Below are 18,585 nucleotides of genomic sequence, written 5' to 3' on the forward strand. Positions count from 1 at the left end.
TTGCCTACACATACACCGAATGGTCGGGCCTATTCTTCACAGATTATCTGTCCTCATACACCTAACAACACGGAGATCACCAAGCAATTCTTCTTCACCCAAGGTGTTAAGTACTGCACTAGTAGTTCAGTGGCCACTTTCCTCTTGGTAAGGGTAGAAGAGACTCTTTAGCTATGGTAAGTAGCTCTTCTAGGAGAAGGACACTTCAAATTCAAACCATTGTTCTCTTGTTGTGGGCAGTGTCATAGCCTCTGTACCATGGCCTTCTACTGTCTTGGGTTAGAGTTCTCTTGCTTGAGGGTACACTTTTTTATCCAATTTTTCTTCCTCTTGTTTTGTTCAAGTTTTAATAGTTTATTTAGGAAATGTTTATTTTAATGTTTCTGTTCTTGAAAGATTTTATTTTTCCTTCTTTCATTTCCTCACTGGGTTATTTTCCCTGTTGGGGCCTCTGGGCTTATAGCATCCTGATTTACCAACTAGGGTTGTAGCTTAGCAAGTAATAATTATAATAGTAAAAGAGGATTGTATTAACAGACTCGGTCACACAGCCGCTGGGGCCCATGTGGTAAGGGGCATAATGTTCCTTACTACCTTGCATGACAGGAGGGCTTCTTGCCCTTTGGAGTCCCCCATTAAGAGAGCTGTGTGCCACTTGTCTGAACTGGAAGCTTCCACTTTTCCTCACTGGTTCCAAATCTGTCGGCAGTATTGGAGGCTACCTTCCAACATTTCTGGGGCAACACTGATGCATATGCCTTCTTTGCCCCTCTACCCGAGACTCCAAATAATCAACACTTGACTACTTTGAATATCAGGATGACCCTGGTGGCTCTCAAGTGGTCACACACTGAATTGATTCCTAATCTGCTGATGCTTCTTGTAAAGGTACCAAGAATTACCCTAATGGTGCAACCTACTCTGTGAGTCCCATCTGCTTGGGTATCACTGTCACTTAATGGGGGAGGGCCACTATCAAGCATTTCCTTCAAGCAAAATACTTTAGCGGCACTGCACAAGAAATATTTGAGTATTTACAAAGATTCTTTGCCTGCCTACCAGGAAAAGTGGGTAATCTTCTGTTATTGGTTTCATAGATGGGATACTTCTCTGATTGGAGCCTCTGCAATTGATAGCCAATATCCTTTTCTGCCTTCATCAAGAGAAGCCCCTCTCAGTCTCACCAGCAAAAGGCAATTACTTGAGCCTTACAGTAAGCCAGGTTTTCAGACTGAAGGGTTTGACCTTTCCTGGGAATTCTCTATGCCCATGAGAAACTTCGAGCAGTCTTTCCCTCCCAGTCTTGTTCTCAGATCTCTCAAGTAGAGTCTGTACAAGCCTTTTAGGAGTAGATCCGACAGAGATCTAACACTCAGGATTGTGTTCCTGCTTGTCTTGTATTTGGCATTGCATGGCACAAGTCATTTTCTAAAGGATATAATGTTTCCTTTATGTTTATCCCTTAGTTGTTGGCCAAAACACAGATCCTAGTCATCCATGATTCCAGGTTTAGAGTCATTCCCTCTGGACAACCAGAGGTTATTCCTTACGACCGGTAGGATAAAGAAAGGAGTATCCAAATACACTGTTTTGATATGGCTTCATAAGACCACCAGACTAGCATACCCCTCTTTCATAAACTGAGTATGAACCGTCTAGAGAGTGCAGACCCACAGTCAGGGTTAGCGGTTCCACCCAAGCCTTCAGGTAGAATCTGGATATATATATATTTTCTGTCATATCTGCTTAATAGCTTGTGTAGTGAGCCTAACTTCCTCGGGGGACAAAAAGTATGTTGGCTAAGGTGGCAGACATGACGTAAGTCTTGAGTTCCTGAAAGGTAAGAATGTGTGGCTATTTTTCCTCTTTTCTCCTTCCCATCTCTGGGTGCAGCAGTCTTGCCATTGTGAGCTGAACTGACTTTGTTTATATCCTAGTTTGTATTGAGGTATCTCCATCCTCCCAACCGAAGGAGAGGATGAACGGAATATATGGAAAGTGATTTCTCATAAATTACCATACATTCAGACTCTCTTATCCTTAAGGATTTAGTCTCTTTCATGACCATCAAGTTTTATGGCAGGGATCAAGCCTAACACCAGTGACATGTTCAAGCTCAGATAGTTAAGAGGGTGACAGGATTCATGACTTTACTTTCAGAACCAAAGTACATAGGCATTCCTGGTTATAGGAACTTCAGCCCTCCTGAGTATGAATCTCTTATTAAAAGATGATGGTTTGAATTAGGAACAAATTAAATTTTGAATTCTTCCGAAACTACTCAAACTTGTGTCGTTCAAGTTACACTTGCGGGTGGGTAGGTCCTACCTTCTCAGCTCTCAGGGAACTATGTTTACCTCATAAAAAGTTTTGACTGCTATTAAAGGACTGGTTTATTTAGTTGAGAAAAATAGTCCCATGTATATTAAAAGTAATTGCTTTTACAATAATTGTCTTGGTTACCTTAGTTAATATTAAAAAAAGAATTATTGTAGGTCTTCATTTCAATTACCGGTATTATTACTGACACATAAATTGCCTGGCAAGCATCATTAGATTTTAGACTAGAGTATTCTACCTAAAAATATTCAGGTTACTAAATTCAGGTTTTATTTCCAGTAGTTTATTATGTACAGTTTTGGTTACATACAATAATCACTTAACATGTGTTACTGAATAATTTAGTAACTACAGAAATTTTTATATTGTATTTCATATGAGTAAATTTGATTTACAGATATTATACATATATACACATACACAGATAAATATGTACAAAGGAAAAATACTTGACATAAAATGTGTACAGATTGGTTTATTTAGGGGCTAATAAAATAAAGTAATTAAAAAATAGCACAAGATTTTATACTGAAAAAATTAGAATAATTTTCTAGCTTTGGGAAATTGTATAACAATTGTATTACAAGCTCAATTTTCCCATATGTGGATGAAAGCATCATCTAATACTGATCATAGTTTTGGGTAAATATTTAAGAAGAATGTGGTGTTACAGTTATATGTGAAATGTAAAGTACTTATTTTGTCTAGTATAATTATTGTCTTGTCTCTATTAGCCTGTGGTAGTATTCTTTGGTATTCCAAAAGCTGAATACAATGCAGAAAAAAAAATATTTTGTTTTTCCATTCTGCATGCCAAGTGTAATTCCCCAAATGACGTGTGTCCTTTTTAAATCTCATTTTAAGTCTTAAAATGTAAATGGGATATTTTTACACACCATGACAATGCATTCAGATGACAATTGTGATATCTTTGTGGAAAACTTTCCATTGTTTCTTTGCTGTTTTTTTATATTTTAGCTTTACATTTCACTTTTTTATGATATATGACAGCACAAATTACTATACATTTATAATTAGAATAATGTTTATTATGAAGACATTAAAAAATTACAATATATTTGGCAAGACTATTACGATATACACACATTATAGACATGGTAACCACATTTAAGTACATTAAAGTATTTTGTTTCCATAATTAAAGAGGAATATACATTATATATTTACATAGTTCTGTTTATAAACACAGATTTACAAGGTGACTAGTACCTTACATAAAAATATATAGTCCATTGCAGTACAATATATGAATGACAACTAATGCCACAGTAACCTATATTTGATTAAGTTACTGAACACAAAAAACCAATTATGTAATAATATATGGCACACCATTGATTTCCACAAAAAAATGTGATACATGTATACCATATGCAATTAAAATAACTTACATACAGTGTATATAACATATAAAATTGCAAATTAAGTCTAATTTTCAAGGGAATTTTAAAATACTTATTAAATTTGTCAAGATTCATAACAACCATAATTAATCTTACTATCACTCCAAAATGTAAAGAAATTGCATTGGGAGACATCTACAAAAAATGCCTGTCAGTCCCATTAAAATGGATATTGAAGTCTTAAAATGAAGTTATGGATGCTTGCCCAAAGGCATATGAATGCTGAAAATTAAGATACATAGGAACTTGAGCATTTCAGTTTTGAACTATCGCAAGATAACATTACAGTCGGTTAAAGAATCAGACTTCACTTTGTCTCGTGATGTGGAGCGCTTGAAGGGATTCCAACTGTTTCGCTTCTCTTTATCTCTGGCTCTATCTCTAGTAGTTGATAAAGAAGAGCTATTTACTGATCCAAACTGACTGCTATTACTGCTTGTGGTACTGCTGTTGCTGCTACCAGCATTGCTGCCATTACTACTGACTCCACTACTACTACTTGTGGTGGAATGTGGCGAGATGTCCTTCAAACTTTTGCTCTGCAAAGATAAAACATTTATTTAGTCAACACACTCAAACTGTTTAAGAAAATAAATACCAAATGGAATGGTGAAATATTTAGTCCAGTGGTCAGATAGCAAATTCCTCTTTAAATGTTTGACTGCCTTTTTTGGTTGTGGTAGTATAAGGAATTAGGAACATCAAGACTGCAAGCAAGATAATAATGTAACTGATACAGTGGTTCTTGTTATTTGAAAATGTGATTTTCTTCCAATTTAGATGATTATTTCCATAAACTTTATTTCAACATCATGATATTTTCTTTTAAGTAGATAGTCATTATTTTCATTGAAATTGTACACAAAATGTTCTTGACAGTTAATGTGAAATAAATCGTAAATTATTGATATTCATTGGCAACATACACAATACTATGGTATTTTGCTGTTGTATGATTTTAGAATATAACATAGTTCAGGTACATTATTTATTGGTTTATGGACTTATTTGCAATAGACTAAGATTCAGTAAATATCACAAGCTTCAGCGTTTGCATTATGAAACTATTTCATATTTCACAGGGCCATCATTTTGAAAAATGGAAGGAAGAGGCTGGTTATCAGTCTATATAGTTTCCTAAATTCAAGAAAGCTTAATCAATAATTTGAGAATAAATGATTTTAGGTTATTAGAAATTTCTGCCCTAATAATACTTTGTGAAAGGGTTAAGGACTAAGAGACTATTTGCCCCTTACGCCGATATAAATGGGGTTATACTTCTGGCTTTGCTAGTTACAGCCAGTTGAAGAATTAACATGAGTCTGGCAGCCTGGTATGGCTGCACATCACCCTCCCTTGTGCTGTATAGGTTGGTATGATATTGCTCATGACTGATAACTCGCTCATCTTCTGGTCACTGAAGCGATCGGACATCATTTATTGGCCTCCCAATAGAAGTTCCGTGGCCAACGGGAGGCTAAATGCGCTCATACGAAGTTTAGATTTTCCCTTTCAAGCCCAAATCTTCCCCTTTCTGGTGCTTTGTTATCGGCAGATTTTGATGACACAGTTTCCTCCTGCCTTCCAACATGAGGCTGAGGATTCTACCCTCGTCTGATCCTTTTGCTTCAGACTTTACTCCAGCCATCAATTTTGCTACAGCAGACGCTCTCCAATAATCGGCTGAGGTTCATCCGCTTGTTGGTCATTTTCTCCTACAAGCGTTTTTAATTTGTACGAACAGCTCTAGATGACCGACCCTAGTTTTCAGTGATTTTTCTGGGTAAACTTTGGAAATGTCTCCTCTGCGCACACTCCGCTTGAGCATACATACACCCTACCATCTTGCTGCTGAGCGACAACCATCTAACCCCAGTGCCGTTTTCTGTATTTTGGCATGGATATAGACTCGGTCCAAGCCAGAGCATTTCCATAATGAGACAATTATTTGTTTCCTACAGGTCACAGCACTGTTCTTAAGAGAAAGACTTCCTACAGGCCCTCCTTTGGCAGAAACTTTTGGGACATCCGAACCTCCTCCCTCTGCTCAGCTGAGAGTTCCTCAAGAAGATGGTTGATCTAGGAAAAGAACCAGTTACTTGGGTCTCTCCTACAAGTCCATCCTTCAGATTTCTCCACTTATCAGATGCATCCCGCCAAGGGTGGGGAGCATATCTTCGAGCAGATCAGATCTCAGGCTTTTGGACACAGGAAGACAAGTTGTTCCACATCAACTACCTGATATGTCAAGGGTCACTCGGTAGTGTTGATGAGCAACAACACAATTGTAGTGACATGCAAGAAGGCTCCATGTCTCAACTCCTTGTCAACTGGAGGTAAGGATGCATAATTGGTTGTTTATAGAATGCCGTTAGCCACGACCCATTTCGTCCCAGGGAACAAGATTGTGATAAGACAATCCCACCAGACTAGGGACAATAGTTTGTTCAGAATGGTCTTTGAATCGTCTAGGGCTAGGAACTAAAGACTTTGTGACATTCTCCAACCATTGATATGTTTGCCACTTACTTTTAACCACAAACTAGCTGTTCCAGATCCAGCAGCACTGCTGGAAGATGTATTCCAACAACTAGGTCGGCACAGATGTCTATGCCTTTCCTCCATTAAGTTTGATCCAAATGTCACAAGTTCTCAGACAAACACTAGTGGAATCAAAGTGTAATTAAGTGGAATGACACCCCAGATCTCCTAGATCTGCTAATAGAGATTCCAAGAGAACATCCAAAATGGCCAACTCTTCTTTGACAACCTCATGTAAAAAGGTTTCACATAGCAGTAAAGTGCCTGTCTTCACGGCTGAACGTTATCCAACACCTCCAAAACAAGGCCTTTTTGAGACCGACTACGGTCTACCAGGTAAAATCAATTGAAGTTTTATAAGACTCCAGCCAAACAATCTGACTGGATTTTGACAACTTCGGGGCAGAAGTAACATTCAAAGGGTCAAAAGCAGAAGACGATGTCAAAAATACAGGTGTGCTGGCGAGTGTGTGCATACATGTTGCATCTTCTCACCACACTTCAAGAGTTGAAAGTTAGGGAGCTGGTTGATAATGAGGGTGGGGTCACAGGTTCTTCCTCAACACCTAGCAATGACACATCAATGGTCATGAGCAGACAGGAGGGTGCAGCAAGGTACTGGCATTAGCCAGAACCTTCAGAAATTTCTTAGCAGATGGAATAGCAGTGGTGCTCAGGAAAGTAACAACTTCCACAGATTCAGATCCTCGCACACGTCGTCGTTGGGAGGCACACCTGATTGCTCAATTGAGGTTAAGACAATATTTCTGCTTTCCCTGAGCAAGCCTAAAGCACAAGCCAAGATTTCCTCCCTCCCTCCTAAATTCGTCCAGAGGACCCAATACTAGAGTAAACTGAAGCAGGCACAACAAGTCAAGAGGTGAAAGTAGAGAGAAAGGAGGTTAAGAAATTCTTAGGCATCAGTTTGCAAGATGCCACGTCCAAAATGGAAGAATCTTAGTCATTATCTTGCCAAACTCCACCCACTGCATAAGAAGACAGGACTTGCACTTGTCGCAAGGAACTCCTCCAAACAGTCATGTCCCTTGTAAACCGCACGAGAGGATCCACTGCAAGCTTGCTCAAACATGACAAATTCGTAGATAATTTGTATTTTTCCTAACTATACAAACCTTAGCTATTTAAAAGGGTATTACTTTCAGCGTAGCTGAAATGACAAGCCATTAGAATTTTAACGAGGGTTTACTACCCCATCGCTAGTTAGCGGGGGTAGGGGAGGGTAGCTTGCTACCCCCCCCCCCCCCCCACACACACACACACACCTGTGCTTGAGCTCTTTGCTTGCAGGTAGGACTTCAGGGGGCATAAGGCTGGCGGGCAAGTTTGATTAAATAGCTAAGGTTTGTATAGTTAGGAAAAATACAAATTATCTACGAATTTGTCATTTGTTCTGTAACTGACATACAAACCACGCTATTTAATAGAGGTGACTCACCCATTAGGAAGGGTGGACTTCCCAGCCAGTACTGGCTTTTGGCTTTGCCCGGGGGCTCGTTATTTGAGTGTGTCAGCACTCAAAAATAAGGAGCCCCTGAACCTCGCTAGAACCTTTCTACGCAAGGACTGCGGCCTACGCAGCTCGCGTGTGAAGTATAATAAAGTGTGACCCGTACTAGGAAGTTGACCTGTAGTCCTTTAGATGTAAACTTTAGGCTAGGACTCTCCCAATACCACCTCGTCAGGGTATGGGGACGTGACAGTATTAGCTTAATACTAGAAACACAAGGAAACATGGTTTACCAGCAGTGGTTTGAGGTCAGCTGTGCAGAGAACCCAGGATGCTGCTTTCCCCAAGAGAGGGGAAGATGAAGAAAAGAATAAGGGCCAGACAAACCTTTTCATTCATGCAGACTAAAACCAGGTAACAATGCCCTCAACCTTCTGCTACTTGTCCAATAAGGAGCTTGAGGTTTTAAACCAGCTGTTGTGCAGCCACCACAGGGCCGATAGAGAACGTATCGAGCCTCCTGTGGGTCACGTCTTGCAGGTAGTGGGCTGTGAAAGTCATCTGACGCTCCCACACCCCAGCTTGAAGAACCTGCGTCACTGAGAAATTCTTTTTGAAGGCCAGAGACGTAGCTACGCCCCTGACATCATGTGCTCTAGGGCGACGTGACGGAGGAGGGTCTGGATTCAGGTACAGATGGATCACCCTACGAATCCATGCCGAAATGGTGTTCTTGGTGACCCTCCTCTTAGTCCTCCCTGTGCTAACAAACAACGCTTGCACCTGAGGACGGACTGCAGCCGTTCTTTTGAGATATAGCCTCAAACTCCTTACTGGGCACAGTAGGAGAAGGTCTGGGTCATCTGTTACAGAACGGAGACTCGAAATCTGGAAGGAGTCAAACCGAGGGTCCGCTACCCCCGGATTCTGAGTCTTAGCAATAAACTCAGGGACGAATTTGAACGTTACCTCCCCCCATCCCCTTGAATGGGTGATGTCATATGAGAGACCATTTAGTTCACTAACTCGCTTGGCCAAAGCCAAAGCTAGCAGGAACACCATCTTCCAAGTTAGGTGGCGATCTGAAGCCTGGTGTAATGGTTCATAGGGAGGTCTCCAAAGAGACCTGAGAACTCGAACCACGTTCCATGGAGGAGGTCTCACTTCCGACTGAGGGCAGGTAAGTTTGTAACTTCCTATGAGTAGGGAAAGTTCCAGCGAAGAAGAAATATCCATTCCTTTGAGCCTGAAGGCTAGACTTAAGACTGAGCGATAGCCTTTCACTGCCGAGACTGAAAGACACATTTCTTCCCGCAAATACACGAGGAACTCCGCTATTGTTGGAATAGTGGCATCGAGTGGAGAGATACCCCTTCCACGACACCAACCACAGAAGACTTTCCACTTTGCCTGGTAGACAGATGCTGATGACTTTCGCAGATGTCCAGACGATCTGATCGCAACTTGTTGCGAAAATCCTCTCTCAGCGAGGAGATGCTAGATAGTCTCCAGGCGTGAAGTCGTAGCGAAGCTACAGCTTTGTGGAAGATGTTGGCATGTGGTTGTCAGAGTAGATCGTGTCGCGGAGGGAGTTTTCTTGAAAGTGCCATTAGGAGCTGTAGCAGGTCCGGAAACCATTCCGCGTGATGCCATAGCGGAGCTACGAGGGTCATTGAAAGATTGACCGATATTCTGGTCTTGTTGAGCACCCTCCTCATCAGACAGAACGGGGGAAAGGCGTAAACGTCGATGTCCCACCATTGTTGGAAGGCATCTTGCCAGAGCGCCTTGGGATCCGGGACTGGGGAGCAGTACAGCGGAAGCTCTAAGTTCAGAGCTGTTGCGAACAGATCCACAGTCGGGGAACCCCACAAACTCAGGACTTTGTTGGCTATTAGATATAAAGACCACTCGGTACTCACTATCTGAGACGCTCTGCTCAGATTGTCGGTGAGCACATTCCTCTTGCCTGGAATGAAACGTGCTGATAGTGGAATTTAGTGGACTTCAGTCCATCTCAGTATCTCTACTGCAAGATGGGATAGCTGCTTCGAAAAGGTACCTCCTTGCTTGTTGATGTAAGCCACTACTGTGGTGTTGTCGCTCATCACCACCACAGAGTGACCCGCCAGGTATTGTTGGAACTGCTGAAGGGCCAAGAAAACGGCCTTCATCTCTAGAAGATTTATTTGGAGGCGCTTTTCTGATTCTGACCACAGGCCTGAGGTTGTGTGGTGCAGTACGTGGGACCCCCACCCTTTCTTTAAGGCGTCCGAAAACAGCATCAAATCCGGGGGGAGGACAAGAAGATCCACTCCTCTTCGTAGGTTCTCGTCTGTCACCCACCACTGGAGGTCCGTCCGTTCCGCAGGTCCCATAAGGATCATGTTCTGCACTTGCGGGGAGGGGAATGTGGCAATGGCGACCTTGCCGTGCGTCGGCCTGTAGCCTCGCGCGCGGGTATTGGCGCGTTCACAGGAGAGTGCGCAGGAGGCTGATTGTACGCTCGCGCACGTGGGTGAATGTTCGCGCGTGCAGAATCTGGATGTTGGACCCGTGGGCGTGAGGGCGAGAAATCACGCGCCCCAGAGGATGTTGTAGGGCACGCACGTAATTGAGATATCTCTTGCTCGCAGTCGAAACCTGTGCGTGTGTCAGGAAGGCGGCGCGTAACTGCTGGAGGAGAAGGGCGTGGGCGCGCGTGTATCCTCGTAGGCGCGAGCAGGTGATCGCGCGCGATTGCGCGCAGGAGATAGAAGGCGAGCGCTGAAGTGTAGGCGAAGTTCTAGACTTCCCTTACAGCCCCCAGATCCGAAGATCATGGGCGAGCAGGAGAGATGGCAGTACATGGGCGCTGGCGCGCAGGAGACCGTTGGCATGTTGGAGAGCGCTGCCGCGCAGTATGTTGATGGCGTGCTGGCGAGCAGGTGAGCGCTGGCGCGCTATCTCTAGTACAGCCTTGCGTACAGGAGATCGTTGGCGCGCATGATCAACATGGCGCGTAAGGGACGTGTGCGCGCGATGGCGCGTACGCCCTTGTTGCCCCTAACGGACCATTGCCTGACTATTATAGACAGCGTTCGTTGGCGCGTGAACCGCATCAGCTGCCAAGAACGGCGACAGCAGGTCAGCAGGTCTGACTGGTGGAAGGTCGACGTGCCCTTTAAAAGAACGACCTTCCACCGAAGGGGATCACGAACGATCCGCAGAGAGATCCAGGACCGTAGCAGGAACAGTCGGTGATCGTTGACGGGCTCCTCACGGCTTTATAAGGTGAAGGAAGGCCTCTCCGGCGAAGAGGAAGGCGAGCCTTGCGACGTATACGCCCTCTGGGGGCTGTTGGATCAGCAAGCTGACCTTCAGCAGTCCTCCGAAGAGGAGTCTGTGAGTGAACTCCCCCGAGGGAGAGAATCACCGGCAGGAGAAACTGTTGGACTTAGTTTCTCCCTCGTTGGTTGAGCCGGAATGGAAGAAACTAAGCCTTCCGCTATTGCGGGATGAGAAGAGGCAGACGTATTAGGAGATACCGCATTGGATACCTCTGACACCACAACGTCGACAATAGACAGAGGATCAACCTCTGCCAAAGTCGGCGATTGCTTGACAGCGGCACCCAATCGGATGATGTCAAGAAGCACTTCCTTGGAGGGCGAACCCTTGAGCCCCAAGGAAGACCAAAGCTGAAATAAATTTGTTTTAAGTTAAATCCTCCCCCGGGGGCCGGGGGGAGAGGTGGAGCTGCCTCACTAGGGGAGGCAACGCCTTCTCTCAACCCCGAGTTCGGGAAACAGAACCACGGTCTACGCTACCACTCAACGGTCTCTCGAAAGAGACCGATCGAGCAGGAGCTTCGGAGGAGGTTTGGGCAACGGAAGAAGAGTCCTTGGGATTTTCTCCTTTCAAAGAAAACTTCGAAGGAGAAATATCCCGCCTGGACTACTTCTTACGTCACCGAGAAAACCTCTCCCACTGGGAGGTAGACCACTCCCTACACTCATCACACTTATTGCCACTATCACACCGTTGGCCTCTACAGTAAGGGCAAAGGGTGTGAAGGTCTGTCTCGACCGCTGACATGAATGTTCCACAGGGGCGGTCGGGTAATTCAGGACAGGTGCGCATAATCGCAGAGGCCAACTTCACACTCAAACCTGTAGAAGAAAAAGCAAAAAAAACATTAATGGCTGCCTAAAGAGAGGCGAGGATGAGAGCGGACATGTCCGACTACCATCCGAGCCGAGAGCAAAGTGAACTCAAGCACAGGTGTGTGTGTGTGTGTGGGGGGGGGGGGGGGTTAAAGACCTGCTACATGTTCTATGGCATTCTAATTCTAAGGCTTGGGTTACTAGGCATATCTTTGTGGAATGGGTAAACGTAGTTTTCGGCCCTGCTGTCAAGAAGTATCTTCAGGAGAGGAATTTGCCTTTGAAGTGCTTGCTTTGTTTGGACAATGCACCCGCTCACCCCCTCGGACTTGCTAACTAGCGATGGGGTAGTAAACCCTCGTTAAAATTCTAATGTCTCGTCATTTCAGCTACGCCAAAAGTAATACCCCTATTAAATAGCGTGGTTTGTATGTCAGTTAACGAACAAATAAATTTTTTGCCAGGTTTACCAGGCCACACCCACATATCTTGCACATGGGGTCTCCATTACAAATGCGCAAAATGTAAAGAAAAAATCTGTACAGCTTGCGGCCAAAATATAAAATGAGAGCTTACACTCCCCCCTCCATTAACTACTACAACCTCATTATAAAAGTTTAATGGCGATTCCAGCTGCGTTAAATCTTACTCCTATTAAAAGACGATTACTTTGTTTTTGCGTTAGAACAAATGCAAATACATTTCTGGGATAAAAGCTACAGGATTCATTATACTCGAAATTCATTGTATTCTACAGGTTATAAAAAAAAAAACTCATAAATAGCACTGTTATATCAATATATTGTAATGTATTGCATTAGAATAAACACTTACCTTCGGTAATTTGTAGAAGGTTTTGTCACATGGAGTAACAATGGTAAGGCTAAGCATGTTACCAGCATTACGAATGAGATCAACCACCTCATCATGAGGCAACCACTTCACATCTCTGGTTCCAATGCAAACCACCAAATCCCCTTCATTCATGCCAGCTCTCTGAAATTATTTTCATGAAGTATGAATAAAATTAAAAGTCTACAACAAATTTAAGAGTTCTAACAATACTCTTATTTGCAGCTGCTGCAATTAGGTAACATTAAAAAATTTATTCAAGAGTATCTTGCTGGAATTTTGCCAATACTTGAAAAGATTAGGCATATTTCTCAAACAAATAGTCATTGCAAGTAATTACAAGTGGTCACACTACAACATGTTTCTATGGCATTAGCTTCACTGGGTGTATAATTCCTACTTTTCCTTCTGCTTTTCAAAGCAAGGAGGAGCTACACAAGCCACACACATACTATATTAGACTTCATTGTAAATAGTCATTACAACCTCCTCCCCCCCCCCCCCACACGCACACACAAAGACAAAAGTAGGAGCATCGTCCAAATATCACAAGTCTAAGGAGCAAAAAGCAATTTATACAATTGGAAAAGTATTTGTTACGGAAAATATAGTATAGAATTCAGTGAAAGCATAGAATTCGTTGCCAAAATTTTAAAAATTAATTTGGTTTAAATATGGAAAATGTGATCAGCAAATAAATTTTTTTTGGTGGGGTTCAAAAAGATGTGGGAAATATTCATGCATGAAAATCATAAAATTCACAAATGAAAGCTTTATGGTATTGTTTAAGAGTAGGTTTCAATATGCCCAAAGGGAAATGGCTTCTGTAGTTAGGGTTCGATTTAAAGGCTGAATAAGAAGTGGCAGTAAGGTACAGTATTGAGCCTACCTGCAAGTGTGCGTCTTACTTTGCCTTGGTATTAGCTACAATTGATCGATTGATTATTAGGTATTATCTGGCATTATTGGCTACAAATTCTGTGCTCAAGACAAGGAATCATAACTGTTTAATCAAAACTAACAAAAAGTAATATTGATAAGCTAATTGCTTTCATATTAGCAACAAACTGTGCTCTGAGACACAAGGGGTCAAGAAGATCAAATAAGATGTCAGTACTGTAATTATAGGGCAATCCAACAAGATGAATAAGATGTAGTTCGGTACAATGCATACTCCCAAGATGTCTTTTCATATGAGAGCGAACATATCTCTACAAAGTTACCAAGATACACTATCAAATCTACAAGGAGCCACCTATGCTGAAAAGAATAGCAGTTGTTACAGAAAGAAACTAGCATCAAAGGAACTTGTTATCTCAAGAAAGTGAGAATGTAATCCCACACATCAGGTCTAGTGATTGTAGTTTAATTTGCTGGGTTTCGTAAGCAAGTTTGCTGAAGTCCAAGGTTGGCATAAAACCATTTCCTATAAAAATGATATTGAAAAGCATCTTCACTACTTTGGAAAATGTCTGATCATGCCTCCTAGCAGAACTGGACAATATGGCAGAAATAACTTAATTCCTCATATCTGTGATTATATAAAGAATATATCGAACAAGGTCATGTCTTTCAACAAAGAAGATATGCAACAAAACTCCAGTGTCCCAGGAGGGTGAGTTTGAAAATATTAAATGCACTATGGGTTCTTCAATAAGCCCTTGTATCCTTGATGTAGTAATGATTGTAAACCATGGCTCTGTGTTGGCTTGATGAAAGTTCTCAGTACATTAGCTTACCCCAATCTGAGCTGGGACTAGAAAATAACCAGAGCATCCTTTGATCTCAAAGACAAGTTTCATAGCCATGCAAAATGACTTGACCACTAATCATCACTGCAAACAATTATAGAAAACCGAGGAAAAGGACCTACTGTCAAGGAAATACTCCAGCTTTAGGACACTCTAGCACCATAGCTAGGAAAATGAGCATTATTCAATTTCTTAGCTGTTGTCAAATGTGACATCTCACCAAGGAATAAAGGGCAAAAATAATACTTGTTACAAAGACGAGACAGAGCTTTCCAATGATAAGAGTGGCTTTCCAGAAAAACAATCAACATCATAAAGGAAATTCCTGTACACAACCAATGGACCACCACAGCAAGTGTAAGCTAGCCACACAGGCTGGTTGAGAAGGCATCTTAGTTTACATGTTGAAGAAGCTACGTCTAATCTAACCAACAGTAACCATAGAAAATTGAATCCTACTGCTGAGCAAGGTATCAACACACCTTAACTCAAAATCATTAACAACTTCATAGATTTACATGAATGCTACCAATTACCTCACAAAAAATTTCTACTTTCCAGTCTGGAATCTAGCATTTGGGACTTTTAAAGACCAAAGAATTTTGGGTAATGTAAATTATATGTTTTTAAGTCAAGCTAATTACTTATGACAGAAGTTGTAATATAAATAACTAAACTAAAAATAAAACCGAGTCAAAAGAAAGTAATTTAGATGAAATTAAAAAGTTTTTAATTTAATTATTTTATCTATACGAAAAAGAATTCGTGCTATATACCCCAAAGTCAATAAACAATGTGAAAATATGAGTTTCATGTTGCATATATGTGTGAGAGAAAATTAGCTTTTGAAAACTGGGATAGGAAATACTTATCAGTCTCATACCTCTGCTAAGCTTCCTCTGTCAACTCCAGCAATGACAACAGGTGCATCTCCTCTGACAGAAAATCCAAATCCTTGGGTGGGGGTTCGTTTCAATGTGATTGGACGTGGTGCTGACCATTGGTGTTTAGCTGAAAACACAGCTACAGGTCCCAGCAACTTGAAAACATCCTCTACACAATGTTGTGAGAAGTCCGGAGCAGTTAAAGAAAGCTGGATTTTTGTAGCAGCTGTAAAAATGTGATCAAGATTATGTACTTCGTATACCGTAATTCTAATTCAAATTAAACATGTGGTAACTAAACCTCAAGGTAAAGTACTGTACCATACTTTAGTTATGCAATTAATTTTGAAACCTAATTTGATTTAGCAATTTATTCCTAATTGTGGAAGTTTCAACTTTAAACCATTAGAAAACTTGAGTCTGTGCCCAATATTTGAAAGTTGTAGTCAATATTAACTTCTACTAAAAATATACCTGTATGTGTTGTTGATATACAGGCAATTCCTAAAATTCAGAGATTTATCGAGATCTTTTAGCTAACAGGAGATCTGAATTTCTTATCTAATACAGGATAACTTTCAAACTTGAAATTGAAATATGCAGTTATAACAAAGTTAATAATCCTTTATCTGTTTGTAAAAAAGTTAAATTATATCAACAGAAGAAACTCAAGTGGTCTGTAAAATAACATTATAATACCAGTAAATTAGGAATTATAGTTAAAGTAATTATTGTGCATATATTTCAAAGTATTAATAACATTACTGTAACTTGTACCAAATGCACCATGAATATATTTCCTTTCCTACAATACAGTTTTATTCTCCTCATATGTCCTTCATATGAAGACACGAGTCCAGTTACTACAGGGGCATGATAAACTTTCATTTAAAGCAATGTACTTACGAGCAATAGGTGGCGGATCTAAAACATTCAGCAGATCTTCCTCTTCTTCATAAAGGTCTAAAAGATGAATAGCCGTTTCATGGCCAAAATGTAACACATCAGTTAATGCCGACTTCTTTTTTAAGTCTCGGCACATTCTATGTTGTCGCATTGCCTCCTCGTGAACTATAACCGACTCACGACAATGAGCCAGACCTAAAAGAAATGAAAAATATTTAGTAAATAATGCTTATAGAAAATGGAAGGGAAAATCAAAATCATGGATATACTACTAGTATAACTTACAAAGTTGGCAAATTTAAGCATTTAGTTTAAAGGACTCTTGTACTGTAAAATATTGTATACGAAAAAAATAGAATTAAGTTAAGATGTGCAAGATGACTCACAATAAAGGAAAAGTTTAGGTCATCAAGAAGTGTTAAGAATGGAATATGATAATTCAAAAATAGCTATTTTTAAAATCATGCTTACCAAAAGCTATAAGAGTTAGAATATAAAAGATAAACGAAATTGAATTATGAGGTTCTCTGACAGACTAAAGGAGAGTAACTGGTATTGCATGTACATTTTTATTGTTATCAAATATAGTTAGAATGTAAGTGAAAATATGAAAAAAAAAGAAAAAAAAATTCTGTGGGCTACACAATAATGGAGATTTATAAAAGTTATGAAAGGGAAAAAAAAGCAAAATTTAATACACTTTTGAGCTTTATGACAAAAACTTCAAATCTATATAGGCAATAGATCTTATGAATAGGACTTATGCAGTTACAAGATGGTGTGAAATATAGATTCACAATCGGTTTTTCCAAATAAAGGTTTCTTTCTTAATTCACATTTGTTTCATCTGTAACCATTAATAAAATAAACACTTACCGAGAAGGGTTCGTTCCCGTCGATTTGCAGGGGCAGTTATGTCCAAGGTTGTACTTGTATTTTGTGGCTGTTGATGGACATACTGTAAAGCTGCCTGAACACGCATATCAAGGGCTCCTTCATCTTTTAAATGTATTGGTAGAGTAAGTAATGCTTCAGCTACATGGTAGTGAGCACAACCCTTGTAGTAGTCTGCTTTTATATGAACCATACTGATCCAAGAAACCGGCACATAATCTTTTACAGAAGGACCTGATATGGTTTTCAGAACCTGAGGAAACAAATTTAATATGCATATGAGTTACACTATTTGCTACAAAATATATATTTTTTATTCAGCTTTTCAAGAGGCTATATGTTTTAAATTAAGATGCTGTTAAAATTACAGCCTCCAATGAAGATTAAGAGATGAGACTCAAAGAAAGACTTAAGAAAAACTGATAAGGTAATTATAGGAATACTGTACAGTATTGTACTGGATTTTGGTAATCCATTTGACAGTACAGTAAACCCCAAACCATCAATTACATGGGTATTCAAAAATGTTATTGCAACATAGGACAAGAACCAGAGTGATCTTGGTATCCATGTACAGTAGGGTCCCGAATTATGCGAGAATTTGGTCGATTAATGACCTCGTGTAAATGGAAAATCGCGAATTTCGAAACACACAACTAACAGAAATAATTCCATTGCGGCCATGGCAACCAGCAATTTGCCTATTCAAATGTGTTTATTACCCATTTCCAATACTTTCTTTGTACTATACTGTATTTCTTTATAATATCAAATTGTTTTTGTAAATAAATAAAACATTTAATATACTTTAAAGTTCTAATAACTTGAAAAATGGTTAAAATTATAACCAGGATAGGTGTAAACACCATATATTTCCCGTTACAACACAACCCAAAATACAGACAAATTTTAATGTTTGTCATATCTATTGTATAATACAACTGGTGAATAGCAAAACCATCACTCTATAGACTAGCTTGTTGTATGATTGAAAATCCAGAATTATCAAAATAAAGACGATTTTATATCATGCGTTTCCTAAACACGCTAAAAAGCAGAATAGAAAACGACAACCAATGTTTTGTTTACGTTTAACTCTGATCACAACGAAGAAACAGACGCATTTATACATCTGTGTTTTTGAATTGACAGCAATTTTACCAAGTATAGATTATATGTTGAATTTGTTATTACCAATGTTCTAATTATTTTTTATTAGAACTTTCAAATAAATGAAATGAATGCCATTTATGAAATGTTTTTCTTTATGATGCCGCCTGAAACGGAAACCTTCCATTTGTTTACGCTCCATCTTCGATCATAATAAACAAACGAATGCATTAAACACACATGATCTAAGTCATAACTAATGATATTACA

The 18,585-nt window shown here is 40.3% G+C and overlaps 1 protein-coding gene across 3 annotated transcripts in view; it reads right to left on the minus strand.

The window, feature by feature from the left end:
• Positions 1-2,875: 2,875 nt before the first annotated feature.
• The window catches only part of Rhp (rhophilin), a 243,949-nt gene continuing 228,239 nt past the window's right edge, over positions 2,876-18,585 (minus strand). For all 3 annotated transcript variants that reach the window (XM_068393283.1, XM_068393285.1, XM_068393284.1), the window contains 5 exons: positions 17,188-17,458; positions 16,312-16,506; positions 15,405-15,631; positions 12,753-12,914; positions 2,876-4,303 (listed from right to left, as the gene is read on the minus strand). In XM_068393283.1, the coding sequence (XP_068249384.1) occupies positions 4,031-4,303; positions 12,753-12,914; positions 15,405-15,631; positions 16,312-16,506; positions 17,188-17,458 (1,128 nt within the window). In that variant the 3' untranslated portion in view covers positions 2,876-4,030. The remainder of the gene's footprint in view (positions 4,304-12,752; positions 12,915-15,404; positions 15,632-16,311; positions 16,507-17,187; positions 17,459-18,585) is intronic.

This window comes from Palaemon carinicauda, chromosome 19 (assembly GCF_036898095.1).
Source record: "Palaemon carinicauda isolate YSFRI2023 chromosome 19, ASM3689809v2, whole genome shotgun sequence".
Lineage (NCBI taxonomy): Eukaryota > Metazoa > Arthropoda > Malacostraca > Decapoda > Palaemonidae > Palaemon > Palaemon carinicauda.